The 16,899-nt window shown below is 40.8% G+C and overlaps 1 protein-coding gene across 1 annotated transcript; it reads right to left on the bottom strand.

Moving 5' to 3' along the window:
• Window positions 1-4,626: 4,626 nt before the first annotated feature.
• Window positions 4,627-16,249, bottom strand: LOC130367456 (protein spinster homolog 1-like). Its single transcript, XM_056569877.1, has 6 exons — window positions 16,118-16,249; window positions 13,754-15,220; window positions 8,473-8,482; window positions 5,502-5,659; window positions 4,950-5,005; window positions 4,627-4,841 (listed from the first exon to the last, which is right to left on the bottom strand). The coding sequence occupies exons 2-6, from the start codon at window positions 15,193-15,195 to the stop codon at window positions 4,627-4,629; spliced, it is 1,881 nt and encodes a 626-aa protein (XP_056425852.1). The 5' UTR covers window positions 15,196-15,220; window positions 16,118-16,249.
• Between the last annotated feature and the right edge of the window lie 650 nt (window positions 16,250-16,899).

The raw sequence follows: 16,899 nt of genomic DNA, 5'->3' as shown, positions 1-16,899 counted from the left end.
ATCTCAGTGTTTCCTGACCAGGTGGCCTCCAGCTGTTGTAAAACTACAACTCCCAGCATGCCTTTGGTTGTCCGGGCATGCTGAGAGTTATTGTTTTGTAAAAGTTGGAGGCTCCTTGGTTGGGAAACACTGATCTATCTATCTCATATCTATCTATCTATCTATCTATCTATCTATCTAATTTCTATCTATCTATCTCATATCTATCTCTCTAATGTCTATCTATCTCATATCTATCTATCTATCTATCTATCTCATATCTATCTATCTCTCTATATCATATCTATCTATCTATCTATCTATCTCATATCTATCTATCTCATATCTATCTCTCTAATGTCTATCTATCTCATATCTATCTATCTCATATCTATCTATCTATCTCATATCTATCTATCTCTCTGATGTCTATCTATCTATATCTCTGTTAGATCTCAGTGTTTCCCGACCAGGGGGCCTCCAGCTGTTGTGAAACTACAACTCCCAGCATGACTTTGGCTGTCCAGGCATGCCAGGAACTGATCTATCTGGAGGCATGATCTACCTAGGGACTCTTTCTACTGGGGGCAATACATACCTAGGGCACTACCTACTGAGGGACCTACCTACTAAGAGCATTATCTACTTGGGGGGGCACTATCCACTAGGCACATTACCTACCTGGGAGCACTACTACCTTGGGGCACTACCTACTGGGGCATTACCTACTGTCTACCCGTTTGGGTCATATTTCACAAAAAATGCTGCACCACTTATATAAAGTACAATATGTCACGAAAAACAATCTCAGAAAAAGCTCCGCTCAGAAAAAGTGTTCTAAAGTTATTAACATTTCAGGAGACACATGTCAAATTATAAAAAAAAAAGTGCCTGGTCATTAAAGGGTTACTCTGGTGGAAAATATATATCTTTTTTTTCAAATATATATACTTCTATTTAAAAATCTTAATCCTTCTAGTACTTATCAGCTGCTGTATGCTACAGAGGAAGTTGTGTAGTTCCCATAGCAAACTTCTCCTTACCCGGACAGTTCCTGACATGGACAGAGGTGTCAGCAGAGAGCACTGTGGTCAGACTGGAAAGACCAACACAACTTCCTGTGGAGCATACAGCAGCATATAAGTACTGGAAGGATTAAGATTTTTTAATAGAAGTAATTTACAAAATGTTTTAACTTTCTGGAGGGAGCCTGTTGATTTGAAAAAAAATTAAATAAAATAATTTTCCCACCGGAGTACTCTGGGGTGTAGTAAAAGCTTGTTTTTTTATTTACTAGGCTTCTGTCATTTACATTGTGGCTGTGCCAGTTGATAAGTGGGGCTGGTATGCAGTTATTTCCAGGGCTGGTTTTTATCCCCAGTCCGGCCCTGGGCGTCCGGAATAGTTTCCCTCCGGCATGCATCGGAGGGAAACTGGTGCTAGAATTGATCCCATTCATATTTTTTTTTTCTCCATTCATCTCAGACCATCATGACAATTTCTTCCAGCCACGTCTCGTTTGAAAATTCTGGAACATTTTAGGCTCTAAAATGCACTATTCCAGCACCTATACACAAAACAAAGTTTGCAGCAGCACGGACTTTTACGCACGCAGCAATACTACATATGTTTATGTTTACATTATTTTTTTTTTAAAAATGGGAAAGGGGGGGTGATTCAAACTTTTATGAGGGAAGGGGTTCATTAACGTTTATTAACTTTAGTTTTTTTTTACACTTTTTCACTATTTTTTAGTCTTTGGATTGCAAACATTAAACAATGATGCCCCATAGAACAGCATTGATCAGTATTATTGGTGCTTCAGTGCTACAGGCTGTTGAGGCTTCCTGCAGTATTGGAGCACCAATCGGATGACAAGGAGGCATGTAAGGGCCCTCCTGCCGTCCTCTCAGCTGATAGGGACCCCATTCAGCTCCACTGTGGTACCGCAGAGTGATTTTCTCAGTTTTAACCCCTTAAGAACCAATACAAATAAACCTGTACGCCCCTGAAAGACCAGGCCTGTTTTTTCAAATCGGGGATGTCTGTCTTTATTAGAGAATAACTCTGATAACGTTTTGCCAATCACGATAATTCTGACATTGTTTTTTTGTCACAAGTTGTCCTTCATGTACATAGTAAAAGTAAGCCGATATCATTTGTAGTTTTTTTTTACAATGCAAAAAATCATGACATTTTTACAAAAAATTACGATTTTTTGCTATTTTAACACTAATAGGTTGCATATATTTATACATACTGACCAAATAGTTTATGAAACTTATACTTTCAGATGTCTACTTTATTTTGACATCATTTTTTTGTTTTTAATTAACATTTTAAATTCGTTAGAAGCCTAACAATTTAACTTTAAATTTTGAAAATTTTGAAAATTTGAAAAGTACATCTTTTTTTGTGTGCTGTGCAAGGTTTGCAGAAATTAAAAGGTAGTAGAACATAGGAACACCCCCCAAATGACCCCATTTTAAAAACTAGACCCCTCAAGGTATTCGCTAGGGGGTACAGTGAGTATTTTAACACCATAGTTTTTTGGCAGGAATTATTACAAAGTCAGTGTTAAAAATTCGAAATTTGCAATTTTTCACAAATGCATCATTTGGGGGGCATATTTTTTGTACATCACTTCTGATATTGAAAGAAATGCACCCTATATTTTATTTAGCTGCTTGTCCCATGTTCGGAAATACCCCCGCTTTGGCCATATATGGTTCCTTGGCCGCGTGGTAGGACTCAGAAGGAGAGGAGCGCCATTTGGCTTTCAGGGCAGAACAGTACCCCCACCCCCACAAGTGACCCCATTTATATACCGCACCCCTACAAGTTATTGGCTGGACCAGGGACCACTCTGATTGGTCCTTGGTCGGCTGGCAGTATAATGCGTCTGTCTGTGACAGTTAAGGCTCCTGATGGATATATCCGCCATGTTGTGGGAATAAGCACCCGCTCATGGCGAATATATCCATCACTGCTGCGGCTGGGTAGCTCAGTGTGTCCGCTCATGACTGCCGGCGGGAAATCCGCCGCTATGAGTGGACACACAAAGCTACCCAGCCGCAGCAGGGAGCTCATTACCGTGACTGCTGCATAATGTGTAGGATCACATGGTGGACATCCTCAGCATATTACTCTGGCACGTCCTTTCAGGCAATACCCAGGGCAGACCTGGGGGTCTTTGTAGGACCCCCGGCTGCCCAGGTATGCAGCAGCACCCCGCTATCGCGCTGCGGGGTGCTGCAGAGGAGACAGAGGGAGCCCCCTCCCTCTGTCAGAACTCCTTACAGCGCGCGGTCACTTCTGACCGCGGCTGTAAGGGTTAAACTGCCGGGAGTGAAGTGAACTTCACTCCCGGCAGTGCGGCAGGCCCCGGCCAGCCGCGTATTACACACAGCACCCCGCGATCGCGATGCGGGGTGCTGCAGGAGTGATAGAGGGAGCTCCCTCCCTCTGTCATAACACTTACAGCCCGTGGTCACTTCCGACCGCGGCTGTAAGGGTTAAAACTGCCGGGCCGAAGTTTACTTCGGTCCTGGCAGTGCAGCAGGGTCCCGGCTGTGTGATACAGCCGAGTCCCTGCCGCGATCTCGTGGGTGCACTGGGCAGCACCCACGAGAAGAATGGACGAGTATAGACGTCCAGGTGCGGGAACGCCAATCAAATTTCATAGTGGCATCTAAAGGGTTAAAACACACTAGAGAAAAGACAGGAAAGCTGGCAACTATACTAAAGATGAACACAGAACAATGTATGCAAAAATAGAAATCTTTGCTCCGCATTAGCAGTACACAAACAATTAAAATCAATTAAAATACACACAAAACCCTCAGGGGAGGAATGTAATCCTACAACAGCCAATCCCAGGATTACATTCCTCCCCTGAGGGTTTTGTGTGAATTTTAATTAATTTTAATTGTTTGTGTACTGCTAATGTGGAATAAAGATTTCTATTTTTGCATAATTTTTTGGGGTGTGCACCTTTAGTATGGTAGCCAGCTTTCCTGTCTTTTCTCTAGTGTATTTCATTTTTGGTTACTAGGTTGCACCCGGGTATATTTAAAGTGTACCCGTCAGATCCAACAAAAAAACTTTTTTTTAATATATCACCTAATCCTGACCATGTACATCTAATTTTTATGTGTCTAGCACCTTTATTTTTTTATTACACATTTAATTTTGCTCACTACTCTGAATTCCTCTCAAAGGGAGGGGCGTGGCCTCACTGTGCAGGTCTCCACCCTCTCCCTCAGTATGCTGTCTGCTCACATCTCCCCTAGCATTAGCAAAACTACAACTCCCAGCTTGTCCTCACTGACAGTAGCAGGACACAAGCTGACAGTGGGAGGATTTTTCCTCCAGCTGTGAGCCCTGCACTCACCGCTGTCAATCAAGGAAGTGTGTCCATGACATAGGTGATGACTCATGGACACAGCAGGACTAGTATGTGTCCCAGCAGGTAGGGGGGGGGGCAGTTTTTTGACTGGCTTTTTCAAAAACTTTCTAATGAAAGCAATTGCAAAACCTATTGGTTTTGCATACTTTACAACATATCAAAAGATTTTGTATCTGACAGTGCCCATTTAAGGCTGTGCCTATCTTTTATGGTCTAAAGGGTTAATGTCAAGCTTCGGCCTAATCAGCAGAGTCTTGTATAAGCCATGGGCTGATGCTGATAGCAACCGGGAACCACCAGGTATGAAGTGGGCCATGTTCCTGAGTGCGCTTCATCTTGAGGGAGTGGGCACAGAATGTACATATACGTCCTGTGTCCTTAAGGTAATACTTTTCTTCTGTACAACTTGTGTCTTTTTTCTTGTCTTCTCTCATATTTTTTAGTGTTAAGACACCTTTAAAATGAGATCATATCAGGTCAAATACATTTATTTGAAGTATATTCCAAAATAAAATGAAGTGGCCCAAAAGTTTATTTCTTTAAACCATTATGCTCCACTAACTGCTCATGAATTGATTCTTGTATGTTTTAAATGTAAGCTTGAAGAGTTTACCCCATCTAGGATCCAAATTATTTCAATGAAAGCAGTGCTATTTATGGGAAATGAAAGCTGCCAGAAAATGTCACTATCTTCAAGTTAATATTGGCTTAGCATTCGTAATTTTAACGTGCTTTTAAAAAAGACACATTTGCCAGGAAGTTGTGGAAATGTAGCATTCGGCCAAGCCTTAAAAATGGTGTGATGAAATGAAGAAAAAGCAGAAACACTGGCAGTGATAACACGATAAGCAAAAACATAGGGGTGACTTCATACAATAAATACGGTGTGTAGATTAACCATTTATTGGACGTATTTACATTTAATTTTACAAGAAAACTTCTCCATTTGCCTTGTGTATACTTAGCTTCAGAGCTCCAAAATGAAGGAGAATGGATGGAAATTTTCAATCTCTGATCTTTAGCACAAATCATGATAAAGGGAGATTTTATCTAGAAAATAAAATACAAGGCCAGTTCTCTATACTGAGTAAAATAAACATTCATACCACCTTACCTGAACGAAATGGTTCCTTGGTACCTGGATGTTGGTGAAGGTGTTTCTTTGTTTGCTATTTTTGACTCTTCTAACTTATTCATCACTACCTTCCCAACCAATATCCATTTATAATGGTGTATAAACTCTGCCAGCTTCTCTTTATCTATATTCTGGTACTAAACCTTAGCAATACTATCAATTACTCATTATTTGTTAGTATAAGAGCCTGCCCTGGAGAATGTTACCTGGAAGATCTCTGCACAAAGTCCATATGGGGGAAGATTTATCAAAACCTGTCCAGAGGAAAAGTTGCCCAGTTGACCATAGCAACCAATCAGTTTGCTTCTTTCATTTTTAATAAGACCTCTGCAAAATGAAAGAAGCGATCAGATTGGTTGCTATGGGCAACTGGGCAACTTTTCCTTTGCACAGATTTTGATAAATCTCCCCCCTTATTCCCATTTTAAAGTAAAAGTAAAAAGGGGATAACATTTTTGCAGGGTCAGCAAAGTTTTTAAACTAGGGAAGATGGGGGGATAAACTAAAAATTAAGTAGATAGTATAGAAGAGCAGGGGTTTGGGGGGGGGGGGGGATTCTAGTGCAGTGGTGAATAAGGACAATAAGATGTTACAAACCAGTGAAAACAAATGTACCCACAATATTTTAATAAATCACATTCCTTAAAATGTTAAATTTTATTATATTTTCAAATGTACACAAACAAGTGGCAAAAGTCTGGCAAGCAAAATGAGGGAACCTGGGTCCTTGGTACTGGAGGAACAGATTTATGTAGTTGGTGTTGCTGAGACATTAGACTTCTCACATTAATGGCCTTACAGTCTTCATAGTTTTATATTTATTTTTTTATATGCACAGGGCAAACAGAAAAAAAGGAGAAGAATGTTGGTATGTCAGAAGTGAAGTATGTGAGAATGTTTAAATGAGAAAAAAATATATATTTTTGAGTGTAAGCTATAGACCTATCCCCCAACATCACTGTAGCAAAAGAGGTCAGATACATAAATGAATAGAGCAGGCTGGCCGGGCAGGTACAGTGGTGATAATGGAAGAATTTATCTACTCACATATTGATTAAAGAGTACTTGTCATAATCTTGTTAAATGTTATAATCCTCCCAGTTCACTGCCCTCATCATGATAAACCACCCCCTGCCTTTTTTTTATTATTATTTTTTTGTTTTCTACCTTAATATTGCTCTGTATTTTCTGCTCAGTCTCAATCAGATTCACAGACTGGGAAAGAGCGTTACCCGGCAGGCGTGACATCATCTGAAGCCATACAGGGGAGAACTTCCTCCCTCACTCTGCTACACACAGCCCAGAGCAGTTTAGTGTGAGATAAGCTGTGATTGGATAAGGCTGATTTTGGACTTCTGCCAGGCCTGCAGGAGTCCAAAGTCTGTGAAAAAGATGGGAGGAAATGTGCTCTTGACAAGTAGGGAGACACCTAGTGGCAACTTTTTTAAACACAAATAAAATATAGAAAACTTATTTTTTTTTAAACAAAGTACATTAGAAAGATTTTGTATTTACCATAAGGAGAGCAATAGCAAAAATGTATTTTAATGAGAGTGCCCATTTAAGGTCAGTGTTCTGCTTTAACTGCAAAGGAGAGAAAATTCCTCAACTTGTTTCAGAACACTTTTATGGGCCAGTGTGGGGAAGACCCAACAATGTGCTGTTGGATCAGCAAACAATGCAAAGTTACAGTAGATCAATATATCATTGCTCGTATTCTCAGTAATAGTTACCACAATAAAATTTAATTCCACTAAAACTGTAAAAAAAAAAAAAAAATTTTTAAAACAGAGGTTGGGAGAACAAACACATTTAATTATATAAAAAAAGCCCAAGTTTCAGACCCCAACCAATGAGTAGGACGAGCTACTGTATGCTTCTTTCCCTACTCTCTGTCTATGGCACCGAGGCAGTCCCACTTGTGTTATGTAACCATCTTATGGTCACATGGTTTAGAACTATAAGAGAAAACACTTAGTGCACACTTCTCCTGGTGTTTTCTAGTGATCATCAGTCTTAACACTCAGAATCTAATAAAAAAAATATGTCTCTCATGACAGTGCTATATGTTTAAATTAAGTTCTACAGAAAACACAGTTTACAATTGGATTTAAAATTAGCTCAAGGACTGTACCCAAAGAGTAGTGATAAATGATTCCCAGTCTTAAAAGATATGCATATAGGCTCTAATAGCCTGTATGCTTCATATATACTAGGGGAGAAGGATCTGGATGTACTGTAGATTATGGACTACAGAACTGTGTGCAATGTCAGTATGCTGCTTCTAAGGCCAGCATGATTTTGTCATGTACCAAAAGAGGCATGGGAATGTAAGACAGGGACATGATATTACCAATAATAATAATCATAATAATATTTATCATATCATAGTAATGAACAGCCATTCTCACTGCTGGGGAAGTGTCTTCATACGTATTATCCTTTCACGCTCAGTATACATATTAAGAGAGAATTACTGTAGTCTTTTGGGGTAGTTTTTGTAAAATTTTCAAGCCTAGTTATCATCCTGAAATAATAACCTGAGGGTAACCAATCATCTCATGTTCTTTCTATTGATTGACATATCAGACTCTAATTAACTCATTAAACAAAGTCATTATCCTAGAAGCTAAACACAGTAAGGGGTGTTTCACAAATAGCATTTTTTAGAGAGAAAAAACACTGCAGTATTTGATGCTGTAGAAAAGCAAGTACTTCTTTTTTTATTATTATTTTTTTTTATCCACTAGTTTGGGTTAAACGTTTTCCAAAAAACATGGGGGAAACTCCTAATGAGTGCGGCTACATGTGGGACATAAGCTGTGGAAAAAATTTTCAGTGCACACCAAATACACAGTGGAAGATCCCAGACCAATTTATACCAGAAAATCTGTGAAATTTGGTGTGGACAGCATTTCTGCAGATCCAATTTTGGCCGAACCTAAATTACCTGGTCGTACCTGGAAGCAGAAAAATATTATGTAAAGGCCAAAACTATAAAGATTACACAACCCAACTTAATTTTATGTTTCTTTTTAGTTTACAATAATGCTTGTACCAATGTAGGGTATTTTGGAGATGCTTAATTCAAAACTAACATCTATTTTCACAAACATAAAAAGGCATTTTTGCTAAACCAATGGCATATTCTGAGTCAATGGTAAAAAGTTACCCCTAAAAGGGAGTAATATAAGTGCCAATAAAAGTAGTATTGACCAGTGTTACCATTCTTCAGTGGTAACAAACAGTGGCTAACATGATAACTATTAATGCAAAGTTACTGAATAAATATATAATCTACCAATCAAAAATACTGTATTTTTATATTGTCTTAAACCATAGAAAACAAAATACACTTATATTCCTTAAGCTATCCTTCTCGTTTCCTTTTCTAACTACAATGCACCAGATTTAAAAAATATGGTCAGTAAAATATATTACGTCCCCTACAATTAATGTGCCTCTAAAACATTCAATTAGAAGTGGTAAAGAAGGCAAGATCTGGCTATAAAGAAAAGGAAACTTTGCCACTGGGATCTTGCCAGAAAACTATTCTTTGACACATTTCAGATCTCATGTGTTTTTTGTTAAGAACTGGAAACATGGAATGCAAAAGCACATGTTTAACACTTTACACACTACATAGATTTCAAACAGAAAAAAAAATCTGCGCTTAGTTTACCTGAACTTAGGGTACATACTAATGCACCCCTCTAACAATTTTTAAACATCATCATTCATTATGAAATTATGGACATGCTCAGTTTTGTCTTATTTTTTAAATGTATGCTCCTACTGCTTCTACTGGCCTAGTAAGATTGGTCCACAGGAGGACGTAAAGTTGCACTCTCATAAATATGACCCTCGTCTATCTGTTCTGTTTTATGAACCAAAGCATGGAGCCAGTCACAAATAGTACCACTCAGACCTATTCTATTCATGTATTAAATAGTTAATTATTCATGTGAAAGGACAGAATGTAACCCTACTTTGAATCTTAAGCAGTCACTACAAGGGAACTGTATGGCTGGCTGCAACTTTACCTGGCGAGAAATGTCGAACCTCCAGCAATTGGCTGATCTCTGACCAGCTTGAATTTATAAAGGAGTTGTTTTTGTGAGACATACTTTAACACCTTCGTGCCTTGTGTCATAATAGTATGTCGCAATAATGGCATAGGCTTCTTATGTTTTGTTGGCATAATAACACTGATTCCAGCTGTTTAACCTTTTTAGATGCTGTGGCTTTATAGAGGTATGCAGCTCCCACTGTAAACCCATTGACACCCTTGGAAACAATTGTGGGGTGCTGATGGGCTACCAAGACAACAAGATGCCTTAAAAAGAGTCTAAGATGCTCCCTGACGGAGAAGCACTGGAGTATTGCATTGTTCTTATAGAAGCAATTGTGCAACATATAGCCCCACTGAGGGGGAAAAAAACTGTTCAATAAAGTTTATAAAAAAAATAAAAATAAAATAAATAAAGGAAGAAACAAATATCCTTTTTTATCTTTACAAAAGTCTTCATTATAAAACAAAAAAGCAACAACATATAATTTGTATAAATGTATTGACTTCCCCTGCTCTCTGTGTTAGTACCATGCTTGAAAAGGGCTAGCTGTGACATTCAGTTCATTTATTATGCAAGTCCCCATCTCCAGGGGCAGAACAACCATTTCTAGTGCTCAAGGCATTAAATTCCCCCTTCCCCATAATGACTACTGTCATATATTAAAACATGTTTGTCAGATCTACAAACACTTTGGCTTCTTTCACACTGCCGTTGTGACACAGCAGTGTGACGTCCGTCGGGGAACCCAGGAAGAATAGCGGGAGGAAAAACACATAATGCGACATATGCCGACAGTGCACAACAGCAGTGTGAAAGGGGCCTTAGGCTGCGTTTCCACTTCTGTTTTGTTTGTTTTTTTAACTGCCATTGCATTTTTTGAGCCAAAGTGGATTCATGAGGATGGAGAAGTATAAGTCCTTCCTTTACATTTCCCATTGTTTTTGAATTTTCGAATACACTTCTGGATTTGGCTTAGCATATACACATAGGCCAACATTTATCATTGTCTTTAGACAGTTTTTTGTGTCTAGAAAAGGCGCAAGCAGGGTTTATTTGCGCCTTTTTTTTTGCGCCTTTTGGTTTACACACTTCTGCTGATTTTGAGTTGCAATCCTCTGATTTTGGCAATCCACATGGAAGGGTTTTATCAACTGTGCCTTTTTGTGAAAAGGTGCAAAAAAGGCACAAAGCCACTGAAAAGTCTCTAAAACTACACCAGCCCAGACTTAGCTTAGCTTTTTAGTGCATGCGAAAAGAGAAATTTCACAAAATGTTTACCTGCACAAAAATTTTCAAATGCTCTGCAACCAGTTAATAAATGTGGTGCTCCTACACATTACCAGCACACAAAAAAGGTGTAGAAAATGCTTCACTTACACCTACAATTATAAATGCTTCACTTACACCTACAATGATAAATGTCCCCCATACTGCTGCACACCAACATCTCCTCTCAATGAAGCCACCAAGAGGCAGTAGTCTTCCCGCAGCTGCTCTAATAAATGGATCTGGTCCGGGTTCAGCATCCAGGATAGAGGGCTGGCATACATAAAGAACTAAACCAAAAAAACAGACCTCTAGGTACATCATTGATCAACAAATACCCCCCTGTCATCATCCAGACCCGTCATTAACATCCTCATCATCATCACCGCCTGTCATCATCCAGACCCTCATCATCATCACCTGTCATCATCCCCTTGTCATCATCCCACACATCCCCCCTTCATCATCCCCTTGTCATCATCCCACACATCCCCCCTTCATCATCCCCTTGTCATCATCCCACACATCCCCCCTTCATCATCCCCTTGTCATCATCCCACACATCCCCCCTTCATCATCCCCTTGTCATCATCCCACACACCCCCCTTCATCATCCCACCCCCCCTTCATCATCCTCTTGTTATCATCCCACACCCCCCCCCCCCTTCATCATCCTCTTCTCATCATCTGCCCTCAGTGGTCTTAAACCTGCGGACCTCCAGAGGTTTCAAAACTACAACTCCCAGCAAGCCCGGGCAGCCATCGGCTGTCCGGGCTTGCTGGGAGTTGTAGTTTTGAAACCTCCGGAGGTCCGCAGGTTGAAGACCACTGCGGCCTGCGACATCATCCAGCCCCCTCTCACCCCCTTTAGTTCTGTACAGTACTCACTTCCGCTCGGCGCTGGTCCGGTCCTGCAGGGCTGTCCGGAGAGGAGGTGGTCCGGTGGGATAGTGGTTCCGGGCTGCCATCTTCACTGGGGGTGCCTCTTCTCCGCGCTTCCGGCCCAGAATAGAGGCGTTGCCTTGACAATGACGCAGAAGTACGTTGGCAATGAACGCACCTCTGCGTCGTTGTCAAGGCAACGTGACTATTCTGAGTCCGGGCCCGAAGCGCTTAGAAGAGGCCTCCCCGGTGAAGATAGCAGCCCGGAACCACTATCCCACCGGACCACCTCCTCTCCGGACAGCCCTGCAGGACCGGACCAGCGCCGAGCGGAGGTGAGTACTGTACAGAACTAAAGGGGGTGAGAGGGGGCTGGATGATGTCGAAGGCCGTAGTGGTCTTCAACCTGCGGACCTCCGGAGGTTTCAAAACTACAACTCCCAGCAAGCCCGGACAGCCGATGGCTGCCCGGGCTTGCTGGGAGTTGTAGTTTTGAAACCTCTGGAGGTCCGCAGGTTGAAGACCACTGCGGGTGGAGAGTTCACTCGAGTATAAGCCGAGGGGGGTGTTTTCAGCACGAAAAATCGTGCTGAAAAACTCGGCTTATACTCGAGTATATACGGTATATCAGTACTCTAAATTGTTTTAATGATGGTCTGTTTACCTGTGTTTGAGAGGCATTCAAAGAATTTATCACTACTTTTTTCGGGTTAGCTACACAGATACATCATTAGCACCTTGCTTGGCTTTTCTTTTATTTTTTTTAAATTTTTTTTTTTAAAGGGGCATTGGCTTGTGTTTTGTGCATTTTACCCTAGATGTTCAAAGTTTATCTCAACTTTCTGGTGCACAAAAGTGTCTTAGTTACCATTTTCCTGCAACATTTGCCTTTCTGTTGTGAATTAAATCATTATATACATATGTATAATAATCCACTAATAGCATGATAGGCTATATCTTACAATAACCCTTCAGATGCCACAATCAAATCAAATCGCGGCATTTAAAATAGTTACAACAATGTTGCCAGTCAGATAGTGTTGCTATTTTGGACCTCTATATCAGTTAACCTGGCAGATGCAGGTGACCTACCCTCCTCCCTGGCATCAGATTATTGCTCTGACTATTAGTGTTGCTCGCGAATATTCGCAATGCGAATTCGCGAATATTCGCGAATATAGCACTATATATTCGCAATTACGAATATTCGTTTTTTTTTTCAACAGTACACATCACATTGATCATCCCTCTCTGCTTACAGCTTGTGTGGTGTAAAGAAGGCTCTAATACTACTGTGTGAGACTGGCGTGCACATTTGCGTATATGCGAAAATTAGCATATGCAAATTTTCGCGTATGCTAATTTTGTTATTTGCTAATTTGTGCATATGCAAATTTTTGCTAATCGAGAGTATTACGAATATGCGAATTTAGCGAATATATAATGAATATTCGTCCATATATTCGCGAAATATTGCGAATTCGAATATGGCCTATGCTGCTCAACACTAGAGATAACATGTCTAGGGGCAGAGCATTTCATATCCAATTCCCTCCATTTTGTTCAGTCAGTGAACATGAAATTGGGGGGAGTTGGCTATATAAAATAGGGGGATTGGACATTAAATCGGGGGAATTTCATCATTTGTTTATTATATCGAAATCACAATATTTACCTCCATAAACACAATCACACATATCGCGCAGCCCTAATACACACATACACACAAACACATACACACACTCATATATATCCCTTTTGTTATTAATAGTCTTTTTTATGTCTTGGGAGGAGATTTAAATTTTTCAATTTTGGGTTTGGACACAGTTGGGTAGGTAGAGAATATTTTTTTAAGGGGTAAATTGGAACATAGAACAATTGCAGCAATTATTTTTATTCCTTTTAATGAAGTAAACGAGATAAAGGTAAGCAATGACTTTTCCTCAGTCTGAAGCGCGGTCCTCATCGGCAGGAAGCAGTGAGGAGGATGATGGAGGTTCTGATTCCATCTCTGCTTCTTTTTCGTCCCTCTCTATAAATAGGGCCGTGGCCATGAAGAAGGCCCCTCCGATGACTGCCATTATGGTGCAGGTCATGAGGGCATACTCCAGGCTGCGGTATTTCAGAAGAGGGGATTTGGCATATACTTGTTCGTAGGTGTCAGATATCAGGCCGATGAGGTACGGGCTGCCGGCGTCACCTAGGAGGTGATAGATTGTCATCTGCACGGCCAGGGCTGAAGATCTCCTCCACGGAGTTACTACTTTTAGTATAATGTCAGATATGAGGGTGAAATTTACTGACAGAAGCGTCTCTCCGATGAAGATGAAGATGTTGGTGGCAACGAGGCTGATGTTGCCGAAAGTCAATGCCAACAGAAGAAAGGGGGCGGAGAGCATCATCGCGCAGCCACACACAAGCGGGTCCGCCCGTGGGTTGGATTTGCGATATCTTTTACTTATCTCCGACCCTGCTACAACTCCCAGAATGCCGGAGACGACTGTAACCACACCAAATATTAGGATGTCGTGATAGTCACACGGTCCAGCACGGCAGGGGTCCTTCTCTTGTAGGAGTATTCGTGCGTGGGTCAGGTATGATGGACCCCATACACCTATGGCTCCCACTATGAAGGACACAGCCGTTGATCCCATGGTGGTTAACATGAAGCTTCGATTTTTAAATAGTTTTTTCAGATCTGTCGCCCATTTAGCAAACTTCTGGGATTTGTTGTTCTTCTTCCCGTTTGTAATCGCTCTTGGAGGCTCCTTTGTGACCAAAAGCATCAAAGCCACAGCTATGAGGCCCAGGCCAGGGGTGACCCGAAACGCCCAGTGCCAATCGCCCCTTGCTGCATCAGTCACTTTGGGCCCGATGATGTATCCTAGTCCGCAGCCTACAGGTATGACGGAGTAAAACACGTTCAGCATGCGGGTCCGCTGGTCACTTGTAAAAAGGTCTGCAATGATGGAGGGGGCGATGGTGCAGAAAGTCGCCTCTCCAGCTCCAACCAGTCCGCTCGTCAGCAGGAAGAGCAGGAAATACCCGTCGGGGATGAATGACAGGGTAAGTGTCATGCTCAGCCAAATGATGACTCCTGCGCAAACAGTATATTTCTTATTACAGTGGTCGCCCAAATATCCGGCAATTGGTGCGACCAGCACGTAGCTTCCAATGAACAATGTATTCAATAAGCCGGACAGACTAGCATTGGTGTCATAAGCTTTCTGTATATAAGGCAGCACCCCCGCCACGCTGGAGCGATTTGCATAAATTAGCAAATTAACAAAGGCGAGGATCACTACAGTGATGATGGAATGTGCGGTGGACTTGCTGCTTAGAGATGGCAGGTTCTGCCTCTCAGGGATATCGCCCTTTTCTACATCCATATCACTATGGTCCTCCATTACTTCTTCCTCCTCCTTCAGCAATGGGTCTTGTGGAGAGGCCATGGTCACAGGTCAGAGCCTGAAAACACTAGAGAGAGAGAGAGATAAGTGAACACATTAGACAACATGTCATCATTCCTGTCATTATACAATAGATCCTTCATACAGAGCAGAAATGTCCAGCACAGAACCACAAGTTCACACTAAGACCATCGCAGCCTCAGAAGAAGACGCTTCTCTTTAAGTGTTTTATATGGAGACGTCTTCCCTGTGGTTTCCAATGTCTGATAACCTGACCCTGTCCGGTCCTAGTAATATCTGATAACCCTGAACCTGTCCGGTCCTAGTAATATCTGATCACCCTGAACCTGTCCGGTCCTAGTAATATCTGATAACCTCGAACCTGTCCGGTCCTAGTAATATCTGATAACCCTGAACCTGTCCGGTCCTAGTAATATCTGATAACCCTGAATCTGTCCTAGTAATGGAGGATTATAAGGGCTTGACTGTATGGTCACTGGGTCATGGGAAGTTCATACTGTAGATACAATTGGGCTATCCTACTTTATACATTTACTATTAATGAACCTACCCCACCTTGTTAGTACACACAGAATTCTATTATATACTATTATATTTCTGCCCTAATCTATCTGTCATTCTTTTACTACACCACCTAATCTTTCTAATAGACTTATTATCTTTTAGAACTTCATGAATTAGGACTCATTTTCTTGGGGGCTTTTTTGGGCATAATTGCATTTTAGGACTTTTGCAAGAAAAAGCTCTGGTCATGATACTATCTGTGCGTTTTATTATGCTTAATGCCTAAGCCACGTATTATCACAATGCTATGAGAAATATAAATTTTGTTATTTATTTTGGAAATTCATTGCTTGTTTTTTTGCTAAAAAAACAACAACAAAAAAAAAACAGGCAAACAAAATGCCCTGTGTATGTATGAATAGAAGAGGCTGAGACTTACCTTGTGGTTCTCTCTTCAGACAAGGAACGGTCAAAATCTTGTATTCTCTATCGCAAATAGAAATTCTCTAACAAACACTTTGCACCACAGGTTGTGAATGCAAAACACACTGAAGAGACTGCAGCCGGCGCGCACCTCCTTGTACAGCTTACGGTGACATCATCACAAGCATGTGTGACATCACAGGGTTCTAAACCATCTTCAGGTATGTGTATATATACATAGTAAATATGAGTAGCCGTAATAGTCCAGAAATGCAGATTGTAATACCTTTTTTATTGGACTAACAGAATTTTGTAGAGACAAGCTTTCGGGATTCCTCCCTGATAATTTATCAAGTCCTTTGATCATTAGTCCTTGACTATTGGACTTGATAAAGGGAGGAATCCTGAAAGTTTGTCTCTACAAAATTCTGTTAGTCCAATAAAAAAGGTATTACAAGATACTGCAACATTTTTTTATTTGCATCTTTAAATATATATATATATATATATATATATATATATATACACACACACATATACACATATATTTATATTAATATACACCTAGAAATACATCACGTACATAAAAACATCTTTTAAAAAAATATTACTTCAGGCCTGCCATGTATATCATCGTACTTCTCAGTGTCTTCTCAGTTTGTGTATTTTAATCTTTTGACCTTTTAACCCCACCAGGACCAAGGGCATCCTGGGACTTCGGCGTTTATGTTCACCGCCGGTAACAGGGCGTTGAACGGAAGAGGAGGCCTGCTGAAATCGTTCAGCAGGTATCCCATG

Source organism: Hyla sarda, chromosome 4, assembly GCF_029499605.1.
Source record: "Hyla sarda isolate aHylSar1 chromosome 4, aHylSar1.hap1, whole genome shotgun sequence".
In the NCBI taxonomy this organism is placed as follows: Eukaryota; Metazoa; Chordata; class Amphibia; order Anura; family Hylidae; genus Hyla; species Hyla sarda.
The sequence above is the reverse complement of the archived record's forward strand: the minus strand, read 5'-3'. Positions and strand labels throughout refer to the sequence as shown.

What these genes read in the sequence shown, in the direction of transcription:
- LOC130367456 (XM_056569877.1), bottom strand. Translation starts at nt 15,195, where the DNA reads ATGGCCTCTCCACAAGACCCATTGCTGAAGGAGGAGGAAGAAGTAATG. An exon ending in CAAGGAACCATTTCGTTCAG is followed by an intron (nt 5,006 to 5,501) that starts GTAAGGTGGTAT and finishes TTTGGATCCTAG; the next exon opens with ATGGGGTAAACTCTTCAAGC. An exon ending in CAAGAATCAATTCATGAGCA is followed by an intron (nt 4,842 to 4,949) that starts GTTAGTGGAGCA and finishes CTCATTTTAAAG; the next exon opens with GTGTCTTAACACTAAAAAAT.